Below are 23,947 nucleotides of genomic sequence, written 5' to 3' on the forward strand. Positions count from 1 at the left end.
TCACCAGTGCCTCTTCCACTTTCTACAATTTAAACACTGTATTCCAATTACATACATGTCATTATGCACATTCCAGTAATAAAAATGGAAAAAGAAGATGGGGCAGGGGGAACATAGAAGAGTACTGAACCACAAAGGAAGAAACACATACAAGTACTTTTAAAATAACACCAAAATTAGTTTCAATTTAATTTTAAAATAACATCTTCTCTTCCGTACCTCATATTTCTTCTATATATTCTCATTTTTAACCACCTTCTGTCTTTATTTAAAAAACCAAAACCAAAACCTTTATCAAACAGGGCATACAGTACACGTTTAAAAAACCTAAAATAAAGGCAATGTTGAAACCTAAATACACAGATATATGTGTCAACATGATGAAAACTTTATAAAGAAAAACCCCAACAAAAACAAAAAAAAAGTTAACTGCAACAGCAGTCATCCTAAATGCTAATGCATCAAAGAAAGGATAAGCATTAAGAAGATATAAATACAGTAAAGTTAAAAGATCAAGTTTGGACACAATATAATATAAAGATTTTGATTAGAAAGTACTCCATGAAGAAAATCCAGGCATTCCTATTACAACAAACCTGCATTATATCAGTATATCTTTGTGTTTTCTGTAATTTTGAAACACTATCCAGATCATCGTAATTAAGCGTTTCCAAGTCTGCCAAGTCCCCATCAACATCTTCTTCCATGTTTTCAGCATCAGCATCATCTTCAACCTGCAAAAAAAAAAAGTAATTACTTATAGTGCAGAGATTGAGAATCTGAGAAATAAAATAAAATTTTAACATCTCATTGACTAGCTTTGTAAATGTTGGTCGTCATGATTTTCTCATATGAAAGGCAGAATATACTCACAATAGCATCAGCTTCATTGTCAGATAGTTCATCAAGGTCTGCAAGAAATGAATCAGCAAGAGTCGCCTGCAATTACCCCAGAGAAATGTCAAAGTTATGTAGCTCGCTCTTAAATTTGTTACAGCATCATTAAACTACGAAATAGTTTTAGTGCAACTGAGAAACCAATAAAATTTAGCAAGGAAAACAAAACCAAAAAAATAACTCACCATCCTTTAAGGTTCAAGTAGCGTCAGCTTCCAAACAGTTGGTGCCTAATAAAACTGAAAATCAAAACTCAGAGATCTTCAAAAGATGAAAAACTTAAAACGAATTACAAATATAATGGGTTGGTAGATTGGCAGACCCAACCAGTGCTCTGCTCATTCAAGAATCAAGACAGCATCTAATTTCCTTGCAGTTAACCACTTCACACACTAATATGAAATTAATTGCAGTGTACCAGTATCACATATTTTGCATTCATATGCATAAATTATAGCATTGGCAACCCTTCCCATCCTCTTTCACTTCACTATCCAACTCTTTCCTACTCTCACTTCCCCTTCTCTTTCTCTCTCCTGTAATGTCTGTCGTCTTGCTCAGTTGCAATGACCTGAGCCCAGTATTTTAATCTCTCACAAAGCCATATATGTTTTCCATTAATGCATCTGTCTTTTTCCTTTTCATTCAATTTCAATCAAAATTATATATGTGCTGAAATTTGAAAGTAGTGAGCGAGGGAGTGACTGAGGCAAGAAACAGACAAACAAGCCAAAATTTAAGCAAAAGGGAAAACACCATAAAAATCAAACAAGAAAAATAAACAGGAGATGTGCACCTGTAGAGAAGGAGATAACTTACTGTGAGCTTAGGGAAGATTCAACTGAAAGTAAGAAAAATATTAAAACCCTAGGAATTAAAAAGAAAGGTAAGAACGAAACTGAGAAGATCAACCCAAAAAGAGCGTGAAAAGTTATTTTCGGAATTTTGCTTGTTTAAATTATTTTTCTCTTCCAGTAACAAATTCAGCTTGAGCACTAAGGGTGGTCGTGTAATTCCGAAAGAAAAACCCCAAAATCTCAAGGGTGTTATTGTAAATAACTAAATTTATAATAAGGGCTAGTTTGACATTGTCGTGCTGTGAAAATAATCGTTGTCCGATTTGCTGTGAGAGAAATCAGAGTAGTTTGACCTTTGGTAAACTTTTTGTTAAAAGTGTTGTTGGTACTGATTCCCACATAATCAAAAAATGATTGATGCATAATCATTAAATCTAGCACCTCTTTGAAAATGATTCCTCTATAATCAAAAAATAAGAGCACTTTATTAGCTATTTTCCCTTATAACTTTCTCTCATAGCAATTTTTAACAATAAGTGATTTTCTCATAGTTTACCAAACGAGCTGAGCTTCCCAAATTTTTTTATAAACCACTTATTATCCCAAATAAGCAATACCAAATGACCACTAAGTGCCAGTTTGGCATTGCTTATTTTGGGTGATAAGTGATTTTTAAAAAAATTTGGGAAACCTAGCCCGTTTGATAAACTATGAGAAAATCACTTATTGTTAAAAATTGCTGTGAAAGAAAGCTATAAGGGAAAGCATCTAATGAGGTGCTTTCATTTTCTGATTATGCAGGAATCAGTTTCGAAGATGCGCTGGGTTTAATGATTATGCATGAATTATTTTTTTGATTATGCGAGAATCAATACCAACAATACTTTTAGCAAAAAGTTTACCAAACGCCAAACTGCTTTCTCTCACAGCTGATTTTTTTCACAGCAAATCTGACATCGATTATTTTCACAGCACAGCAATGCCAAACTGGCCCTAAGGAAAAAGATGTGTACAAAGCGAGGGAAAAGCAACTCAACCAGCTAAAAGAAAACTCTCTCTCTCTCTGAAAGCTCAGCCACCGCTCCTTTTGGGGGTTGGTGGCCATTTTCATTTTTCCAACCCGTTCCGTTTCCCCTCCCTTCCCTTCCCCACAACCCTCCTCTCTATCGTCTCTCTCTACCCCCTGTTGCGGTTTTCTTTTATTTTTTCTCGCACTTTTCTCTTGCCTTGTTCTAGTTTGGTTTTGGCCCAGATCTCTCCTTACCCTCCTTTCTACTGCAACTGTGGCTGATCTTGGTGGGTTTGTGGTTTTCTAGTTGTTCCATTTGCGGTCTGCACGGTGGTGGGCTCTGATTTTGGTGCTCCTGTTTAGATCTACTCAGATCTTCTCTTTCCCGAGGACTGCCCGTCGGCCTGAGGTCAAGTTTTAGAGGTCCTGCTCCATACCGACCCAAAATCCATGGCTCATTTGGATTCCTTCACCTCCCTTTTGATCTGGCCTCATCCTTGGTTTGCAGCTGCAAATTTTAAACTCGTTTTGGCGCGTATTTATTGGAAGGTGTGTAGAGCTCTAGCTTAGGTGCTTGCACAGCCTTCTTCTAGGTTCTTGGTGTGTAGAGCTCTAGCTTAGGCGCTTGCACCACCTTCTAATTCCTTATTTGTTGGCTGCTGTCCTTTGGATGTATTGGTTGGGTTAATTCTGGATCTGTTAGTGAATCTCGAGTGGGCTATGTTTTGAGGGATGTTTGGCTTGGTTTGCTGACCTACGGGTGTTTGGTTCTTCATGGTGGTGATTGGTAGCTTGTCCATTTACAGTCGTGGAGTTTCTCTTTGCTATTGGTGGCAGCTTGGAGTTTCTCTTTGGTTGTGGCGGCTAGGTTTCATGTGTTTTATTTTATGTATTTTATGTTTAATGTGGGCTTTATGCTGAATGCGGGTGTAATGCCTCTTTGTGGGCTATATGCCTTTATCTGAGCTAAATGCCTTTTTGTTGGCTTTTGACAGTTTAGTTTTTGGCTCAAGAACATGATCTTCATGCTATACTGTACTGATTTTAGCTAGATTTGTTATTGTATATCTTCTGGCCGGTGCTTTTGCTCGGCTTTATTTGTACTATCCTCTACCCATTTGGGGGTTTGCAATGAATTGCAACTTCGAAAAAAAAAGGACCACTAAGCACTCGAAGGTTATTATAAAAGGTTAAAATTGGAACTTTAAAATAGCATGATGCTCTAAACACCGCTGCGCTGAATTCACGGAATACGTACATAAATAAATAAATATACAGCACCCAAAATTCTCTCCGCCAAAACCCATCAAACTCATCCTTGTTCGTCTTTTCAAGCTCTCTTTCTGAATTCTTTTTCTTCTATCTTTCGAACTTTTGGTTTTTTTTCCCTCAAAGAGGGCTTTCAATGGAGATAGAGCAGAAACAAGCCCAAGTGATCGAGCACTTTGTGAAGCAAGCCTCTACTCTGCAAGGGTCTTCTCTCGTCAGCCTCATAGTCCAAGTCACTTCTCATTCTTCTCTCTTCGCTTTCTCTGAGATTTTGGCTGTCCCCAGTGTGCTCGAGGTCAGTCTTACATGCATTTATTTATTGTAGTTAATTTCCTTTGTTTGGTTTTAATTGTTATTTGCTTTGCCTGATACAGTTTGGGTGTTGACAACAATTTATGCTTTTGGCTTTGTTGATTTGGATTTTGTTAGTCCCATGCTTTATAGCTTTTGGGTATTTTCAGATTATCAATTTGTTTAATTTTTGTTCTTGTGTTCTTATTTGGGTTTTATGTGCGGTTATAAACGTGGGTTTGATTTAGTATATGATCTCAAAATGAGAAAGTGGGTTTGAATGCCAATTTAGAATTGGTTTCATTATATCTATGTTCCTTTTGGTTTTTTACTTTTCCTGTACTTTCTTTTATGTTTTATATTCTTATCAAAAATAGAATCTTAGTTCTATATCAGATTGTTATATTGTGTGTTTGATCAAATATGGATATCAAAAACATCACCTAATAAGTCTTAAATCCCGCGTCAAAATTGGATTCTTGTAGATTGATTTTGACTTCGATGAGCTAAGTGACTGTGTTCGCTTACTGCTTACAGACCTTAGCAGGCATATTTCCTCCAGTTGTATCTGACCATGTCTTCAGTAGTAGTGAGGGGATGTTAAGTACCCAATCCAATATATTTTCTTTTAATTTTTGGGTTAATTGATATAATTTTGTCTTCAGCATGGCATCCCATTTTATTTTCTTTCTTTATTAACGTAGTTAAGTTTTACTGATTGATTCTTGATTCAACTAACAATGCAGCTTCAAGGAACTGATTATGCTGTATACATTGATCTGCTTCGTCTCTTTGCTCATGGTACATGGAGCGACTACAAGAGTAAGAGATTTTCATCACCACAGCTTATTTTTGTTCGAGTCACAAGCTATTATATATTTTCTATTTATCTCCACCCATGTAATTTACTGTCCTCCTATAAGCCACTATGTTTAACCCTTGTTCAAATGTCCAAACCCTTATAACCTGTTCTATCTCATATTATCTCCAACTGGAACTAATTTAGCCTTCTTGTGTATGTGACTCTATCCTTCTTTGTTTTACCACACATCCATCACAACATCCTCATTCATGTCACACTCATTTATGAATATGTTGTTTTTTAACTACCTATCGTTCCGTCTTTTATATATGAGTTGAATTTTCGGAAACTAAGTCAGGTCTACTTCTCTTGCTACAACTTCATAAATTATTTATCTATATAGGACGAGAAATTGTTTAAGGAGCCCTAAGATCTTAGATCAGTCGTGTTTTTGGTTGTTTCATTGGATTCCGACATTGGTAGTGGTACTTGAAAATTTTCTATTTCTTGTTTCACATGCCTATGGATGAAATTTAATGACTGAATGTGTGGCAGGTAATGCTAGCCTTCTTCCACCACTAACCCCAGATCAAATCACCAAGCTGAAGCAACTTACTGTGCTCTCTCTAGCTGAGATAAACAAGGTATAACGATTAGTATTATATCATACTCTATTTCCTCGACCTTCTCTTTTTTGATAGTTGCAATCTGATTATATCATACTCGAAACTTCTGATTAATCCTTGATAGATGATGGTATTAAGTATTAAAAGTAAAGCATTTTAGTCCATTTTTTATTCTTACGTAGCCTAGCAACAAATGTGAAAATTCCCACTTTAGTCAAACCATTTCACATAGGTACCAGGCAAAAAGCCACTTTATTTTTCCATGTGTAGAATATACGGACTTTGGTGGGTGATATTGCACTAGTTGGTCATTTTTTCTCAAATCAATGTTCATGTGAGATTTCTCAAGGTCTTGTTGCCTAGGTAGCAAAAAGCTTCCTTTGAAATTTGTGAACTAATTAATTCTACAATTGTTTCATAAACAAAGTTAGAAGTTTCATTCGATGAAAAAAACAATTGAGAGAAAAAGGAGGAAAAAGGGAGGCTCAGAAAAATTTGCAACAACTGCCTCTCCGGTTTATATGTGTGTAACATAAGAGAGTGGAGGGCCTACATTCTGTTCTTAAGAATTAAAAAAGAGTGGACCCACTTTCAAACATATTTGAGGGGTCCCAAATACTCACACAACAGATTACTCACATAAGTATGAAAACAGGCTAGAGGCAGAACTAAAAATGAAGACTTGTGATATTATCCAAAGTAGGAAGCCTATTGTAATCCTATCTGAATTGTTGCATCATGTGCAGCAGAAGAGCTGAAAGTTTAGACCATTTGTTTCTTCACGGAACTTTAAGGCTGTGGCATAAACTGTTTAGACCGTTTGTGTCTTCTATTTAACCATGACTCCCAGTATTCCTTACACAAACATCACAGCCACCATGGCCTCTGTGATCACCACCAAGGCCTCCACTAGTAAAAACCATTGTTAATGTTTTCTGGGGCCTGTGAGGAAACCTCATGTTCGTGCTGATAAATGGAAAAAGGCTTGGGCAGCTGTAGGACCATTTTCACTTAATAAAATTTTGGTTATTGTACAGAAAATACTCAGAATTCAACATAGACATCAAGAAGGAAAATAAGGGAAGGATAGTACCTGTCCCTTGACTAAAAAAATTTCCAAAGAAACGGGAAACACTTTTTTTTTTCCTGCAGAAAATTGGGTGAATTTGGTTAGAAAAGCAAAAGGGGTTTGCCATAAAATTGCAGTGTTGCCTAAAATCGAGGAGAGGAACTGCTACTTCTTGCTGGAGGAACTGCTTAACGGTTTATTCGATGCTCTATAAATTTGTTTTCCGGTGTGGGTTTGACCTGGAAACTGCTACTTTTTGTTGGTGGAAAATCACTTTTTATCCCCTGGTGATGCCCGGTGTTGGATTCTTTTTTGGGTTATTTGGTGAGAAAGAAGTAGGTTGTTTGATGATAAGGTAGAGGATGTGGATTCATTTTGGGTAAAATTAGATTTTTTTTGGCTTAACTATTGCCATTTTTGTTAAAGCATTTTCGAAATATGTCTTTATCTTGATTTGGGGAAGGGGGCTCGTGTTTGAATTGAATGGAATGGGACTTTTGTTTGTTGTTTTGTCTCTTGAATATGCAATTAACAGGAGTGATACCATTTTTTTTCTTTCCTTAAAAATGGGAGCTACCCCTATATTTGTTTCCTTCCTAAATTCCGATCATAGTGTAACATAGCATGGATATGTCGACCTCTGAGTTTATAAGTACAAATGCAACTGCAATTTCTAAATTTCTATTTTGTTTACCAGGTTTTATCCTATGATCAACTTCTTGAGCAGCTTGATCTTTCAAATGTGCGCGAACTTGAAGACTTTCTTATCAACGAATGCATGTATGCGGTAGGTGCAAATCATTAATCGGAAAAATATGTCAAATTCATTTGGTTATCAAAGATTTGTTATGTGTTCTTATCTATAAGACGATTTCTTTAGACCAGTAAAAATGAGATACTAAAAAGGTCGCCAGTCAACAAGGCTAATATTTCATTGTCTTATGTATAGGGCATAGTCAAAGGGAAGCTGGATCATTTGAGAAGATCTTTTGAGGTTGAATAGTTTGCCTTAATTATATTTGCTCTTTAGATAATTTCCTGGATACATGTTTTGAACTCAATGTTTAATCTTGACCATCATTTTCTTTCCAGGTTCAATTTGCAGCTGGCAGGGATTTGAGGCCTGGACAACTAGGGAATATAATACAGACTTTAGATGATTGGTATGTATACTTCTGTTTCTTGTTGGATGTTCCATGTCTAAGGTCTTTCAACTGTGTTAGTTAAGGCTGGCAATTTTCACACTCCCATTTTGCACTCCTCCCCTTATTTTTATGCTTTCATTCTCCTTTGATTTGTTCAAATATCGAAGCATGGAAATAAGAGAAGGGGTGTAAATGGATAAAATGGGAGAGTGAAAACGCCATCTTAAAATTCCCTCTCCAACTCAAATCCTTTTTGTTATGTTAGGCACCTTCTTACTTATGCCTTGCCTGGTGTCTGTACCCCGGGATGGTGGTATAAATAATGTTACCGCCATCCTGCAGCATCTCTTTCTATCTTTTAATTTATAAGCCATCTGTTGCTATGAGATCTCTGTACATTCCCATAAAGAAATCTCTTTACATAGATGATATTTTACAGTAATTTTTTGGAAAAAAAAAATCAGGTTAAACACTACAGACAATGTGCTTCTCACAATTGAAGAGAAGATCAAATGGGCAGATAAAAAGTGTGCGTTGAATACAATACACCAAAAGCAAAAGGCAGTCAAGGACAAGGTGGAAGAAGTAAAGAAGTCTCTTTTTAACAGGGTAAGTTGAATCTTCTTCATCAACCTATGTAATTATGATTTTGTTTTGAGTTATCGTTATACACCTCTATCCTACCAAATTTGCAAATCAATTTATATTAAATGCCTTTGTAGAGTGAGCATGCATCGGTTGGCTTTTCATTTCCAAATTTTGGACCTCCATCCTTTTCATGTCAAGGAGACATTTATCTTTTGCTTAGTATGGAAGAGCTTTTATCAAACTTGTCAGCATGCTAGGACCAAGATACATTAAAATCATGAAGCTTGAACATGTCAAAATTCACACTTCCCAAATAAGAGGGGAAGCAATTGAAATTTTCTCATATTAAAGGATTCCGTGTTATAAAATCCCAGTTTCTGTCCCTTTTAAGCTATTTACTTCCGTATCAAAAGCTGTGAAAGATAAGGGTTCCTACTCTCGTGATCCTCAAAAGCTCAGTTAACTAAATAGGAAAGAGCATTTTTCATGTACTTCCGAAATGGCACGGGCTTTACCTCATTGGATCATTCAACCTACTTGTCTTTTCAAAAAAATTATTTAAAATAATGATTTCACTCAAAAAACTGTGCACATGAGAGAATTTTTCTTGGTTGTGATACTGGTATATTGGTCAACATGTTTTACTTACATGGCAAAGTTTGCACTTTAAGCAGGGTGGGCGTGACTTCCAAGCACTCGATGACGTCCTGTTTGGTGAAACAGCTGGGTTAATGGACTATGAAGAAGATCGCACCCGAACCAAGAGGTATTACAATTCAGATATCTCGTACACCACATCATGTGTGTTAATCATATCTTCCCCCCTTGAAAAATCAATTTTAATTTTATGCTAAGTCAACCTATGTATTAATTGTGATGAACCTTCAAAGTCGTGTGTTAGTTACCATGGTCTCGTTGACAATATGAGGGCATCTGTACTTGTCGGTACAGGCTAGCATATACCGTATGCATTGAATCCAAAATCATTCCCATTTAATCTCATGAAATTCAATATTGCAGGAGAAGGTCGCCAATATATTGAGAAGTGCAGGGCGGGTGGATCCGTTTGATGTCTTTTAAATGACGTTCTGGTTATTTTTTTCAGGGCATATTGCAATCATAAGATATAACTCCTGATTGAGCTTAATCTTAGTCATTGTTTCAATTGAACCATGGAGAAGAAATCAAACGTTTCCGGGGTACTGCCAAAAATGAATGCATGGACTTGATTGTTTCGTGTTTTGTTGCCCAAGGGTGGTGCTATTGCAAGAAAACTTGCCCACAGACATTTCAAAGCTTGACGTGTATTTATAAAGCTTATACCATATAACTGAAGTATCTCAAATTAGTAATGTTGTATCCACCTTCATAGGGTTGTGATTTTGGTTTTCAGATTGGTATTTTCATATAACATTTAAGGGGTCATCGAAAGAATCTTCAATCCCTCTTACATGGAATGCTATATATTGCTCCTCTTGAATGATTTTCATGTTCTCTCATGGGAAATGCTTCCAGTTGAGACTGCCAAAACTGTTCAATCTTTGACAACCAGTGCAGATTAGGCACACTTGCTTGAACCTGAGTGTCCTGAATCCATTGTATGAACGAATGGACACCCCCAACAATTACTTAGCAGGCCCAAACCTAAATCATTCCACCATTCACAATTACTGGATTGGCAGGGGTACTCATTGGGTCCATACTAGGCCCACTGAACATTTCTGTGTAAGTTTTAGTACATGTCAAGTTGCAATATATACATGTTTCCATTCACTGCCAATGGGATCTTGCTTAGTGGAAAAGGATATTGATTTACAGATAAATGGTCTCAAATTATGATGGCCATGTAAGTTGCTGCACTTGGAAGCTCTTGAGGTTAGCAGAAGGGAAACATGTTTGCTTGAATGGAAACATGTATTTTTCCTTACATATGAACATTGTTTCAAAGTTTCTGTCACAAAATGTGTCCTTACCCACAAAAACAAAAAGATGGAAACATTTGTTAGCAAGTAGGGAAGAAGAACATTAATTGCTTGGGAACACGTAAGCATGATCTTAAATGAGAGATATTTGAATGGTTGAAATGTTGGAAGAAGAAGAAGAAGAAAACAATAAATTCGAAGTTGGAAGAGTCGTCGATCGCATTGTAGTTTTGCATAAGTGCCCTACCCCACTACTAGTGTAGCATTCTGGATTTGATTCTAATTTCTGATGAAAATGGCTCGAGTTGAATATTATTATTAACAAAGTCTTATGGTCAAAATGTTTGAAAGTCAAAGGAGCTTTGCCTGCCTGCGGTTCCTGTTGCTGTTGCTGTTGCTTGCATTGACCGTACAACTGTATTTTCTTTTATTTTAATTTAAGCCGTTTTGGCGCCCCTCGTGCGTTGAGTTTTATTTATTGTGAGCTTGACATGAACCCCGTTTTTCTTCTCTCTCTCTCTCTCTGCTAATCTTTGAAATATCTCAGCTCCAGTAAAAAAAAAAGTAATAAATAATTTAACAGGATCAAACCTAATAAAACAAGACCTTAATTTACAGATCAATAGTCTTAAGTTCGAACCTCAATCACACCTTGACAATGAAAAATGTCATGACCCAACAGATGGAAAATGTTAACTTCAACCAAAAGGGAACGAATGTGCACATGCACACGTGCGTAGGAAACATGTCTTAATGCGGCTAGAAAGGAATTATATGTACATGTAAATTTTTATTTTGCTGGATTATATGTGAAGATTTAGCCTGGCAAAAAGATAAGTATAGATACGTGTGTGTTTTTGTGTGGGAATTTAAGTTACTTGTTAATAATTTACAGGTTTTGGCAATCAATTTGAGCTTAAATGGTTAAAAACAGTTATCTCTGTATCTGAAGTTGTGTCCGAATTCCCATTCCAATATCGTTTGTCAAAAATTAATAATAATTCAGAGCTCCCTATACTATCATCAATAGAATCGATCATTTTGCATACCAAATTAATGTTTGTTTTAGTGAACAAATAGATGAGGGCTTATTCTATTAATTGGGGGGAGTTGAAAAGTTCCGATTGCAGACAGAGAAGGAAGTCAAATTTCAATGCACAACAACTGTGTGCATTGCGTACATGGTATGGTCATTTGAAATGAGGAAGTAAAGTGTATGAGAGACCATCTGAATAGCTAAGACAGAACTTTCCAAAGTGCTTGTTTTAGTCAAAGATAAATAGACGATGGCTTTAAACATGCTTTGGGAGAGTTGGAGGCGTCGAAAGAGAACAAAATTGACCATTTGGGAATTTAGGACGAAACCTCCCTCCCACGGTGTTTGTTTTAGGAACGCTATGTAGAAGTGAAAAGCATTTATTATTAAAATTAATGCCGATCATAAATTAAAGTCAGAAATTCGTACATTTAAAGTGGTTACAAGTCATACTCATTTCTCATTTGTGGTCATGTTTAGTTCCTTCTCTATTTCTGAAATTCGTACATTTAAAGTGGTTACAAGTCATACTCATTTCTCACTTGTGGTCATGTTTAATTCCGCCTCTACTTTCTTTCCAAATAACTCAACGAGGAGAACAAATTTTGCAATTTGTATCCAAAATGTGCATTCCAAGGCCAAAAAGAAAAGACACGAAGATGATTGCAATGCTTGCCAACTAATTTGTTCTTGTGAAAAAAAGGGGACTAACTCAACTTCAAAATTGAGTTCATCAAACAATAACAGAATCTTGTATTCACAAAACCGACATAAAGCAGCAGCAGCCTCTCTTAGCTCATCTATCAACAACCATCCCCTCTTTATTTTCTTTTTCTTTTTCATTTTTGCAACCCAAAAAAAAAAAAAAAATTTGGCTTCTCCCTGACAAGTTAGCCTCCAAAATCATGGGAACCCCAAAATAAGAAGCTGAAATCCTACATTTCCCTATATATATATATATATATATATATATCTCTCAGATAATTACAGTGTGCCCTCCACAATTCAATGAAGCAGCTAGTAGTGCTTTTCGCCTTCCCCACTCTCCCACCATCATCATCAGCTCACCAATAACTGCTCGCCACGTGTACACGACACCACCACTTGGCCTCCCACTTGCTGCTGCCCAATTCCAGCTCCCATTTCCAACCCAGCCTGAGCCGGGTTCAAAACAGCCACCTTCTTCCTCCTCTTTGGAGAACCGCTCTCCGAAGACGAGGATGGCTCAGGCGACGACCGCTTCGACGTCACCCGAACCGGATCAGGCTCGCCCGAGTTAACCCTGAGCGGGAAATTCAACAAAGCTCTGGAGCCGCGCATTCTATAAGCGGCTCTGTCGTAAGCCAGAGCCGCATCCTCAGCCGTTTCAAAAGTTCCAAGCCAAACCCTCGCGCCATTCTTTGCCGGGTCCCGAATTTCGGCGGCGAACTTGCCCCACGGCCGTTGCCGTACGCCCCTGTAATGCTTCCCTTTGGCAGGAACCACAGCTGGACCGGCTTGAGACGGCTGCTGAACCGGTCGGACCGGTTGAACCGGTGCCGGTTTTTTCTCCGGCACTGTGCTCACCGGCGTCAAAACCTCCGGCTCCGATTTTACCGAAAAGTTTAAAGAACATGTATCAGCCGAGCCGGACCCGAGCGACGGGACCCACCCGACGTTAACGGCGTCCCTTAGAACACCGTAGAGCACCATGTCCTCGGAATCGTCCTCCTTGAGCGGCAAATCGCCCCAGTTTTCGGTCAAGCACGGGTACAGGCTGCTGAAGCTGGAGCTCCGGGAGAAAATCGGACCCGAAACCGAGTTGGCCATCGAATTTCCGATCCGTAGATCCGTCTCGCCCAGCAAGTGGCGCCGAATCGAGTCGAGGAGTGTGATATCCGCGTCGGTTCCACTCTGTCCGTACATTTTGCAACTACGAAACTCTAAATTGTGGCAAAATCTGGGCAAAATTTCGGGTCTGGTACAAACCGAAATGTTTCTTGAAGCAGAGAGAGAAGAAGAAAGAGTGTTGTTGTTTTGTGAGATTTGTCGAGTTGTTCGGATTCTTTTTGGGTTTTGAAGAGGGGGAGGTTTAAATAGGTGATTAGGTTCATGCACATCAGAAGGCTGTGATATTTTTCGAAAAATAAAATATTATTTTTTATTTTCTAAATATTATTTTAAATATTAAATATTTTCGTGTGTGGATGATATTCTAATTTTCTCGAGGTCGACGACAGCTTCTTTGAAATTTCCCTAGTGTGCAAATTGTGCATTGTGGGTCCCGCATTTCAATTAATCACGTGACTAATTGCGTTCTGGTTTTTGGAAATGAGGAGCGCCTGACGTCATCTTCTTACAGCAGCAAAATGTTGCTTGTCGGTTTGCGTGGGCACATTTCTTTGTCCTCATTTGTCGACAACTTTCGGCCGTTCATCTTTTTCGCCTATTTTGGTAACTAGTATTAAAATGGAAGGTCCTCCTTTAAATAAAAAACCCCGTGATATTAACTTATTATTTGCGTCATAAATTATAACAAAGTGCCACATCATCCCCAATCCAGCGTACTTATTTCGGTAAATTATAACAAAGTGGTCCATCTTCGACCACTTTTACGCTAAGGTAAAACATTCTAAACACATTATTTTCCTACATGCACATTTTGATTATTCGCCATGTTTACGGAGATGTTACTTTCATGACTAATTGTCTATCCGGTTGACCTTTTTATTATCGGTTGTTCGTATAGGTTTGTTCTCCAGTTTTCTTTTCTCATTTGAAAAAAAAAAGACTATTACGTAAACTCATTTTCGCTTGTGTAAATTTGACTGATAATTTGATAACAGAAAATAAGTTCAAACGCATTTTGTAAGTACTAATTCGTAAATTATTAGATCTATATACAATATAATTACAACCGTATATTTTTCAAAGCTTCGTCCAAAAACATCGAAACTTAACCAGAAACCATACTTCATACAAAATAGTTATAAGAGCACCAACCAAAGTTATGATCGGTAAGTCAATCTTGAGGAAAAAAAAAGCACTGGAGAAGAAAAGTTGTCTCTTTATTTATTTATTTTTCCTGGTCAATTAGAAGACCGGACTATTATAAGAATATATTTTCCTCTGAAATCTGGTGAGCTAAAGAAATTTAAAACGAGCCGAAAAGGACACCTTCTCATTGGTATACGGATTCATCGGTCCTAGACACCCCTACAAAATATTTTTCTTCTGGATAAGGCTCCGCAAATTTAAAGTCAATTAGACTAAAAATCAATATACAAGGATTCGTGCTATGAGTGGGACCCACCTCTCTCTCAATTTGCACACTACCACTTTAACGTCCCTTCAAGGAAGGTGATTCACTTGAAACCCTTTTTTTTCTGTTTTAGCTTTTGATTATTTTATTTATTTAATTAAATTAAAGATGAGATATATCCAAGCTTTTGGAGGATCTAAATGGCCCCAAAGTTGATGATCCATTTGTAAAGAGCACTAAAATAGCTTTCGATCTTGTTATTGCTTTTTTGGATTGCTCAGTTGTACCTTCACTTGCATGATAATGGAGCCACTTGTGATCTTTTGTACTCATTCTCTTCTTAATGTTGTATAGGATTAATTATTGCTCTTAATGCTTTTGGACATTCATTCGTTTTTAGTACTTGATTACATATTAGATGACAACACTAGACAGTTTTAATTGTATTTAACTTAATTAGTTAATGGATGCTTCCATTTGCCTCAACCTAATAAAAGGTATCAAATTCAGACTACATAGATGTTGAGAACGATATATAAATGTGATGAGTTCATCAGTACTTAATTGTTATAACATTACACTATTCAGTGGGTTTTCACAATTGGACATTTGAAGAAATTGAAAGACCTAATCAAATGTATAATTGCATAGCCAATTGTCTCGCTAGGTATCCTTCTTCCCTTTCAAGGGGACATGGGCATGGCCCAGTGAGGGAGCCAGAATTTCACATTAGAGGGCCCCTTTATAAAACTTGTCTTCTCTTCATGATTATCTTGAATTTCATATTTTAAATTGGTTAAATACTAATTTCATCATCTACATTATTAAATACTTAAAAATTAATAATTTATATTCCAAGATAGAAAAGAAATAGAAAGAAAAAGAGAGAGTTCATAAAGCCCAATATTAAGGTACACAAGTCATACATAAAATGAAGAAAATTAAAAATTCACAAAGCTTTAAACAAAAGAGGAAGAGAAAGAAATGTTAAAACTTTAGGAGTTTTTAGTGCGAATATCATAAACTAACCTAGAAGATTTAAGGGAGATGATTAGAAGGGAGATCAAGAAATTTTATGATTAATTTATAGACAAAAAGAACCTAATATATTATTTTATTTTAGGGTAAATATCATAGAACTAATCTAATATATATCATATATAATATACAGATAAAAGTACAAATGGAGTGGAGTCCTGGAACCACACTAGTCCCATGTTGGCTCCACCCCTGGCATACCTAATGCTAAAAGGGGACATGGCCTCACACTATTGCTTAATAGACATTTGTGTTGAGGAAGAAGAGGAGGGGAATAACACTTTAACTTAGTTTGACCTTCAAAGATCTTCAACAAATTCTTATGTACGACGATTCATGTGAATTTCTTCACGATCGCTTTCTTGTTATGCGAGGAGAGTCGTGCGTCAATATTAGGATTTCCTTCCACGTTCAGCCGTCATCGCCCTCCTCGTCTTAATAATGGTTGTCATCGTTGTGGTTGTGTGGTCGTGTGGGTATGCAGCCTTCGTGGTGACTTGGTAGTGAGGGTTGTGTTAGGGATTTTCGCGAGGTGCTGGTGGTGCCGACTGGGAGTTTACTGGTGGTTGGCTTCTAAGAGTTCTTGGATCGAATAGATCTGGTGCGTTCTAGGATCCTCAGTGTTGGGCGCCATTTTCAGCGGATAAGGTTGTTGGTTGCGATCTATGTTCCTCTCTCTCATGGTTCTTTTGAGGTAGGGATCTAGGATCCGGGTGGTGATAAAGCATTTACTGTTGTTGAGCAATATTTCGTCGAGTTTGCTGAAAAGGTGACAAAGGCCGACCTTGAGGGGCCTCCCAATTCTCCCTGATATGTTCGGTAAAACGTTTGTGGGCTTGGCATATGATAAATGTTCCCTTTATGATGCTCTTCTGTTGGAAGTTTGTCACTCTAAGAGGCAAATGTTGATCCCCCCTACCATGTCAAGTAGGGGTCTAGATTAAGACTCATGGAGTTGGTATTGGTTCTTCTTCTGACTATGTTCTGACGCGCCACACATTGTTCTGCATGCATATGAGTTTTTCTTTCACAATATTACGTTGTGGCAAAGGGCTTGGAGTTGTGATTTCTTTTGTCTGCCTTCTTTCGAGTTCTTTGAAGACTCGTGAAGTTGGTATTGGTACTTCTACTGGCTATGTTCTAATGCTCACGAAACGTTGTTGTGTACATCGAACTATGCGTGCATATGAGTTTTTTTTTAAAGTATTACGTTGTAGCGGGTTGTTTTATGCAGAGCTTGGAGTTGTGCTTTGTCTTGTTTGTATTCTTTCGGGTTCTTTGTAGCGTTCCAAAGTGGCTTGTGTCGGACTCTCTTATTAGTCCATGACATGTGTGGTATTCTTTCCTACCATAGGGTTTATCCCATGTGGTTTTTCTAGGAAGGTTTTAACGATGCCACCAGTGACGAACCCAGGATCCAAACCTCGTAAGGTCATAGTGTAAATGTTCCAAGGAAAATTTAAGAGTGGGTTATTTTTCTTATATATTTTTTCTCTTCCAAATTTTATTCCTTTCTTTGAAAAATATACTTTGAATGATTTTAATTTGTAATTTTTTTTTTAATGTATGCTTTTTGAGTGATTTCAATTTGTAAAATTTCAAACTGAACCTAGGCCAATTAACCAAAAAACAAAAAAACCACAACCACCTAATCCACAAATCAGCAAAAACTTCATCGAACAAATCAAACCAATACATTTGAATCATAAATTTTATCCAAGCAATTATAAATTTGATTTCCATTACATTAAAAAAAAACATACATCATCCTTATTTTGATGTTAGGATTTAGAACTTACTTGAAATGAGAAATATCACAATAATAGTGGTGCCACAATATGTAGTGGACGGCGGCATAACTCCGACGGCAGTGGCAATACATCGGCGGCACTAAAGCAAGTGGGGATTGGGGACCTTGGGGTTAGGGTTTGAGAAGAGAATAACATAAATTGGGAGATGGGGTTTAAGGGTTTTTGGGGTGAGGGGAAGATTGGTTGGGTCGGGTGGGAGAATAGAGGGATACAGAAGGGATTTTTTTTCTTTTAAAAATTTTCTTGGGCCAAAACAACGTCGTTTTGCTCAGGATATTAAAAACAAAAACAAAAACACGTTGTGTTGCTTCTTCTTCCTCTTGCGCACAGCTTCCTCCCTCTTCCTGTTAGGCAAAACATCAAGCACTTGGAGGGCAATCCAAGTGGTCTTACAGCCAGCTTAGGTGGACCTCCAAGCCTATTTCCATGGCTTTCGTGAGGTCGTTTGACCTCAATGACTCCAGTGTAGGTCCGTCCCTAGATGCCACTGTATTCCTGTTGGTATTTTTTTTTACTTATGAATGAAATCCTATTTTCCAAAAAAATGATTTTAAAAAAAAAAGTTAAAATCGTCACCAATTTTTGAAATTAAATTTGTGTTTAAAAACTAAAAGTAGAAATAAATATAAATAAAAGGGAGCTCAATGTGGATGGCTCTCGACAGGCTGCTTCTGGATGTATTGGTGCTGGAGGGGTCCTTCGAAATTCACTTGGAGAGTGGAATGGTGGTTTTGCTATTAATTTAGGGATAGGCCAGGTGCTGGAGGCTGAACTTTGGGGTCTTCTCTTTGGTTTGAAGCTTGCTGCTGATAGTAGAATGTCTAAACTCATTATTGAGATGGATTCTGCTATTGCAGTTCAACTAATCCAACAACACAATCTTCTCCTCCTTCATCCTCTTGCTACTTTGGTGTCCAGTTGCGTGGGGATCCTAAATAAGTTTGAGAGCTATGAGATTTACCATATTTATAGGGAGAAGAACACTGTTGCGGACAGATTGGCTAGTTGGAGTCATAACCTGGATTTGGGTTTGTATCTGCTTCATGAGGCTCCTGATTGGCTTGGCTCTGTGTTGGTGGATGACCTACTGGGGTTGTCTAAACCTCGTATGTTTTGTGTTGTTTAGTTTCTTTGGCTGTTGGGGGTTCTTACCCCTCCCTTGTTCACCAAAAAAAAAAAAAAAGGGAGAACTCTGTTTAATGAGAAAAGTAAGAATATTAATTATCACGCCCGTTTGATACAAAGAAGGGCACATCCTACGAGGAGAAAGCAGCGCCACGCCAGCTTTGACGTTGATTAGTTGACCGACGACCGTGACGGTCTCAGTAGACTCTGACCGCAACCGCAGGAGAACAATTCTCCCAACGTTTCCATAAATAGGAAGTTGGCTCGCTACGTGACAACATCCGCACGTGCCAAGTCCCATGATGATACCCCCCCCCAACGAAACCTTATCTACAAAACGACAAGATAAATTATTAAAACGACTTTTCTCACAAACAAAATGCATGAACGAATACACAACAGTGACCAGTGACCACCACGATAATAATTAACAAACCCTACATTCACCACATGTCTAAATTAGGAGCTTACTTGGTACCTTCTCGGCACCAAAGCCATGGGCCCCACACTTCCACTTGGAACATATAATTTCCCATAATAGAATTATTGTAGGACAATCATGCATTTTTGCTATTTTTTTTGGTTTTTTATTTTATACAAGCGATATCGGAAATGGCACGAGAGATTCGAACCAGAAACTCGAGTCCAAAAATAACTGTTCTTAACCACTTAAACTACAAACTTCTTACCATTTTAATTTTTGTTGTTGAATTCTATCATTTTATGTTTTATTGGTATGGTAAGATTGGTGTCATGCTTTGCTATGTTAGTAGATCTGTGGATTGTTGAGTTGAATTTAAAATCTAAAGATTTATTATAACAAACAAAATCTAAATATTTTATAAATAATTAATGCAAGTTGCAACCATATTTAATTAATAAATATGTACCTTAGCTACAGATTTCAACCAAGTTGCTGATTTTTGTGTATAAAATAACTGATTTTCAAAAGATTTGAATTTGATCATTGACGGTGTGTATAGGATTAATAGAATCTAAAACTGATCAAATTAGAACTCAAAAACCAAGTTCCTGGTCATCATAAAAGACTTTCCAAGATTGGAAAGCTAATTAGATTCTCAGCTGCTTTTTTATAAATTAAATTTAAAATATATAAAAATATATATATATATATATATATATATATATATATATATATATTTTTTTAAACCATGGCTGGCACACACCAAACCCTAAGTGAGCCGTGAAGAATCTTGCATTGTGTGGAAAAATAATCAAAATAATCACAAGATTACAAGAAATGACTAAACAGGATATATATATATATCCATTTGATGGGTTTATGAAGAAGAAGAAGGAGGAAGGAGATTAAAATAATAAGAATTGAAGCACGTTTTGGCTTGTACATAATAATTGTGGGCGGTCATATGGAAATGCGGCAGCCTGTCCAGTTGTTTTGCAACTTGCATTACTTAATTTTGAAGCTTTTTTTAATTTGATATTATTTTCTTGCATTTGCTTTATTAGGTTAATTAGGAAAAAAAATAAAATCTTTTTACCATATTATTGATTGCATCTCTCGTAGCTAACACTATAAAATATGTGATCAATAATGTGGTCGACATAAGTATATTTTATACCATTTTAATTATTTCTCTAGAGGGGTGTTTTTTTTCTTGCAAAGTCTTGATATTGGGCTTGCCCCTTGCTTGCCATAATAGGCCCAAAAGGATTAGTAAGTGACTTGGTGCTTTTCTTTAGTGGGTCCTTGGGACTTTAGGCTTGACATAAGAGGCTTGAAGTGTGGGGCTAGAAATCTATGTGTCTCTAGTGAAGAGAATATAATCTGCGTTACATTTTAGTTTTGGCTGTCCTTGAACATGGGTGAAATTAAGCTTTTCTTTAAGAACTTTCTCGGCCATGATTTCTCAAGAGGCCGTGTAGAATCACTAACCCTAGCCATGGTGTGAGATCTCATGGATCATGGTCTTTTGCTTTGTATGGCATGGGTTTACTCTTTCTTAAATTCATACATGGTTCTCAAAAGAGCTTGCTTTACGACATCGATTTATTGCCTATTTTTGAGGTTTAATTCTTATGATGTAATCGAAACCTTATGCTTTACTCTCTTGATACCCTTTATTTTACTGTTACGATCGTATATTATATTGGGCTTCAATACACTTGAACTTTTCTAATTTTCATTGAGCATCAACAAGTCCAAATTTAGGTTAAATACAATTAGCACTTTCTTTGTACCCAATTCAATTAGGTATCCCCTCTCTCCGAGAAATTCAGGAAAGTTCAGTCATTTACTAGCATCAAAGAGATGTACCTATAAGCAATATTGGAGGAAGGGGGAATCAAACTTAGGACCTCCAATGCATGGGTAAATGCTCTTAACTACTTGAGTTGCAAGTCCCAATTTTGTAAAGTCGGAAGGCTATGTACACGAAATGGAGTTTTATACATTACTTCATCTGAATTCTTGACCTGTAAACGCGTTTGCAGCTCTGATTATAACAGATGGTGATAACAATTGTTGTTGTTATTGTTATAGATAGGGCATGGTATATGTAAGAATGACCTCATTGGGGTGGTTTCTAGAGGACCTTGTCGTGCAGCTGGAAGAATGAGCTCAGATGTCCATATGAGCTTTAAATATATATACCAACAGCACGTAACAAGTGTAAACACTTCATCCATTCACAGTGTGAACAACTGAATATGAATGAAGACGAAATTTTTAACTCATTCAAGAGTTAAAAGAGTATGCAATAACTAGGTTACATAAAATATTGGGATTTGGTGTTGCTTGTGGAATACGAGTATGACAAGTCTTTCTTTGCTTCATCCTCGCAGAATTAGAAGACTGGATAAATTAAAGCTGGTAATGGGAAACCAAAAAGAAGAAGCTGTAATTCTAAATAAATACATCACCATAACAACCTACACACACAAGCTATCGTCAAGTCCAAGTAGGCTGTCATCAAGAAATTTCCACTGTGGTGGCCTTGAATGGCGCTGCAGAAGGTTGGTTGGTCACTAAATTTGGGACCCTTACTTTTTGCAACTTGAAGGCAATTTTTTCAACAATTGATTGCAAGTTGCAACAGCAACTTGTCTTGCCGAAAATGATATAAGACAGATTTTGTAGATAATTAATCCCAATTTTAAACACGTTTTCACTGATAAAAATTAGCAGAAAGTAAAACTGTATGCAAATCACAAAAACAAGCAAGCATTTATCAGCTGTATATAAAACTTTTGCAGAACTTGTTGTTCCATATAAAGATATTGGTGGTCATTTAAAGATTAATGCATAAGCGCTCATAAAACCATATCACTGGAACAGACAGATCCCGCCCCCAAAATTTTATTTTAGCATGAAAATTCAAGCATTACATTATTTCTAAGAGAGATGAACAATACTGTCTTCAAAATAATGATCTGAGATATGTTTCTGAGGCGCATAAAAAACAGGTTAAAGACTTTTTCATAGTTTCATTTCAGCATATAAGAGTTTTCCCAACAAACACAGAGACTTATATCTTCTTGATCATCAATGCCGGATAGTGTGACTCTTTCAATCAATGAAGTGTTCAAAACTTTGTTTTAATAACTTCCCCTTGTTTTGATTCGAAACGCGCCTTGAAAACTTGGTCCACTCAGAAACCCATTAACTTTATCCGGCAACAACCATGCATGATTTCTTGTAGAGGGGTCGGGGTGGTTCACACAGACCTAACAGTGGAGCAAACATACAAAAACCATGCAACAATGAGATTAGCAAACATACAAAAAATCTAGTCATATTTAAAACAATATCAGACTAAAAAAATTTGGTGGCCCTCCATGATTTGCATGAATTATGTTTATCTTGTTTGTTTGTTCTTATCTCTTTGTTTATATAAAAGAAGAATGAGACTTGGCAAACTCTTGGACTTAGTAAAAGCTCCTCCACTTCACTTGCTCAGTGCTTTGTCTATAAACTATATTAGTTCTTCAATATATATATTGAACTTTCTTGTAGGCATCTCTGAATTTTTAGATATTCTCTCAAAGATCATCTCTGCAAAATATAGATGATTGTTATTTTAGTCTTTTCTTGAATCACCGTGCTTGTCTATAAACTATATTCTTCAATATTATATATTAGATAAAGATTAGTTGAGCTGTTTGGGGCCTTGTAGACCTTTGGAATTATTAACACCAAGGTTGCTTGACTCTTTCGCATCCTTCTTTCTTTTGATTCCATTGACCTAACTGGCCCTACCTCATTAAGGCTGGTACTTAGGGTTTAGATTGGTTCAGGTCAAACCAAGATTGAAAATTTATGAATATTTTTTTGTCTTATTTCCACCTGAAAATTTATGAATATTCCAATACAATCTTGTTAAGCTTGAAAATGTATTTGGACACATTTATTTTCTGAATGTTTCCAATCAATTTCACCAGTTGTCCATTAACTCTAACAAAGAAATTAAGGGGCTCGATCCTATACCTAGGAGGTGATAACCAATAGACTTTATCAACTACACTAGTCGGCAGACCAATCACCCTAAAAAATTAACTCAACTATTTTAATTTTAAAAAAAAATAAAGATTTCTTTGTTTGTCTTGAGATCGCTTGGCTGGCTTTTAATCAGAGCTTCTTATTAATTATAAGTTGAAGGAATATCTTGCATGTTTGGGTTTCCAATAAACGGTTTATACTACAAGTCAAGCAATGCTAAGACAAGAAGAGAATTCATTTCCCAAAGAAAACAAGGGTTTTGTTCGAAAAGATATATATAGGTGACCAAGAGAGAAGACAAAACACATAAAATAATTCACAGCATTATCAAAATGGATCCTTATTTTGACAAAGTGATATTATAAATTACTCTAATTTACGGAGAGCGAGATTTGATATCGGATATGTAAGAAGGTGGACACACTGTCCTGATCAACTAGCCTAACTCACAATTTTATTACATGAATACTTTAATATTCATTTGCAGAATAAACGTATTTTGTGATGTGTGACATTCTATATGTGTACGCGTATGAATTGAAGAAAAATAAGATACTTCTACATCTTCCCGAAAGCATTAATAAATAGAATTTATATACGTACATTGTCCTTGGACAACGTACAAGAAAAGGTTGAAGAATGAAATTTGATTCACTCAGCCCAAAAATTTATATAAAAAAAAGTAAAATTCGACAACCATTTCCGGACGTTGCAATGCAAAATCAAAGAGTAGAACATGGAAAATTTCATTTAGTTCACACGTCCTGCATAAATAAAAAATTATTTATAGGGTAAATAAAGTCG

General features: G+C 36.7%; 2 protein-coding genes across 3 annotated transcripts; one reads left to right on the forward strand and one right to left on the reverse strand.

Moving 5' to 3' along the window:
• Positions 1 to 3,944: 3,944 nt before the first annotated feature.
• LOC110756473 (COP9 signalosome complex subunit 7) lies at positions 3,945 to 9,976 on the forward strand. 2 transcript variants are annotated; one of them, XM_021957916.2, is made up of 9 exons: positions 3,945 to 4,267; positions 5,010 to 5,085; positions 5,621 to 5,709; positions 7,458 to 7,547; positions 7,710 to 7,754; positions 7,853 to 7,923; positions 8,370 to 8,514; positions 9,168 to 9,259; positions 9,599 to 9,976. In XM_021957916.2, the coding sequence occupies exons 1-9, from the start codon at positions 4,109 to 4,111 to the stop codon at positions 9,621 to 9,623; spliced, it is 792 nt and encodes a 263-aa protein (XP_021813608.1). In that variant the 5' UTR covers positions 3,945 to 4,108; the 3' UTR covers positions 9,624 to 9,976. The 2 variants fall into 2 exon arrangements, with proteins under 2 accessions (XP_021813608.1, XP_021813609.1); XM_021957917.2 differs by having other exon boundaries at positions 3,946 to 4,267; positions 9,514 to 9,976.
• Positions 9,977 to 12,161: 2,185 nt separating this feature from the next.
• ERF-1 (ethylene responsive element binding factor 1) lies at positions 12,162 to 13,512 on the reverse strand. Its single transcript, XM_021957922.2, has one exon. The coding sequence runs from the start codon at positions 13,354 to 13,356 to the stop codon at positions 12,511 to 12,513; it is 846 nt and encodes a 281-aa protein (XP_021813614.1). The 5' UTR covers positions 13,357 to 13,512; the 3' UTR covers positions 12,162 to 12,510.
• Positions 13,513 to 23,947: the final 10,435 nt, after the last annotated feature.

This window comes from Prunus avium, chromosome 5, assembly GCF_965620075.1.
Source record: "Prunus avium chromosome 5, drPruAviu1.hap1.1, whole genome shotgun sequence".
In the NCBI taxonomy this organism is placed as follows: domain Eukaryota; kingdom Viridiplantae; phylum Streptophyta; class Magnoliopsida; order Rosales; family Rosaceae; genus Prunus; species Prunus avium.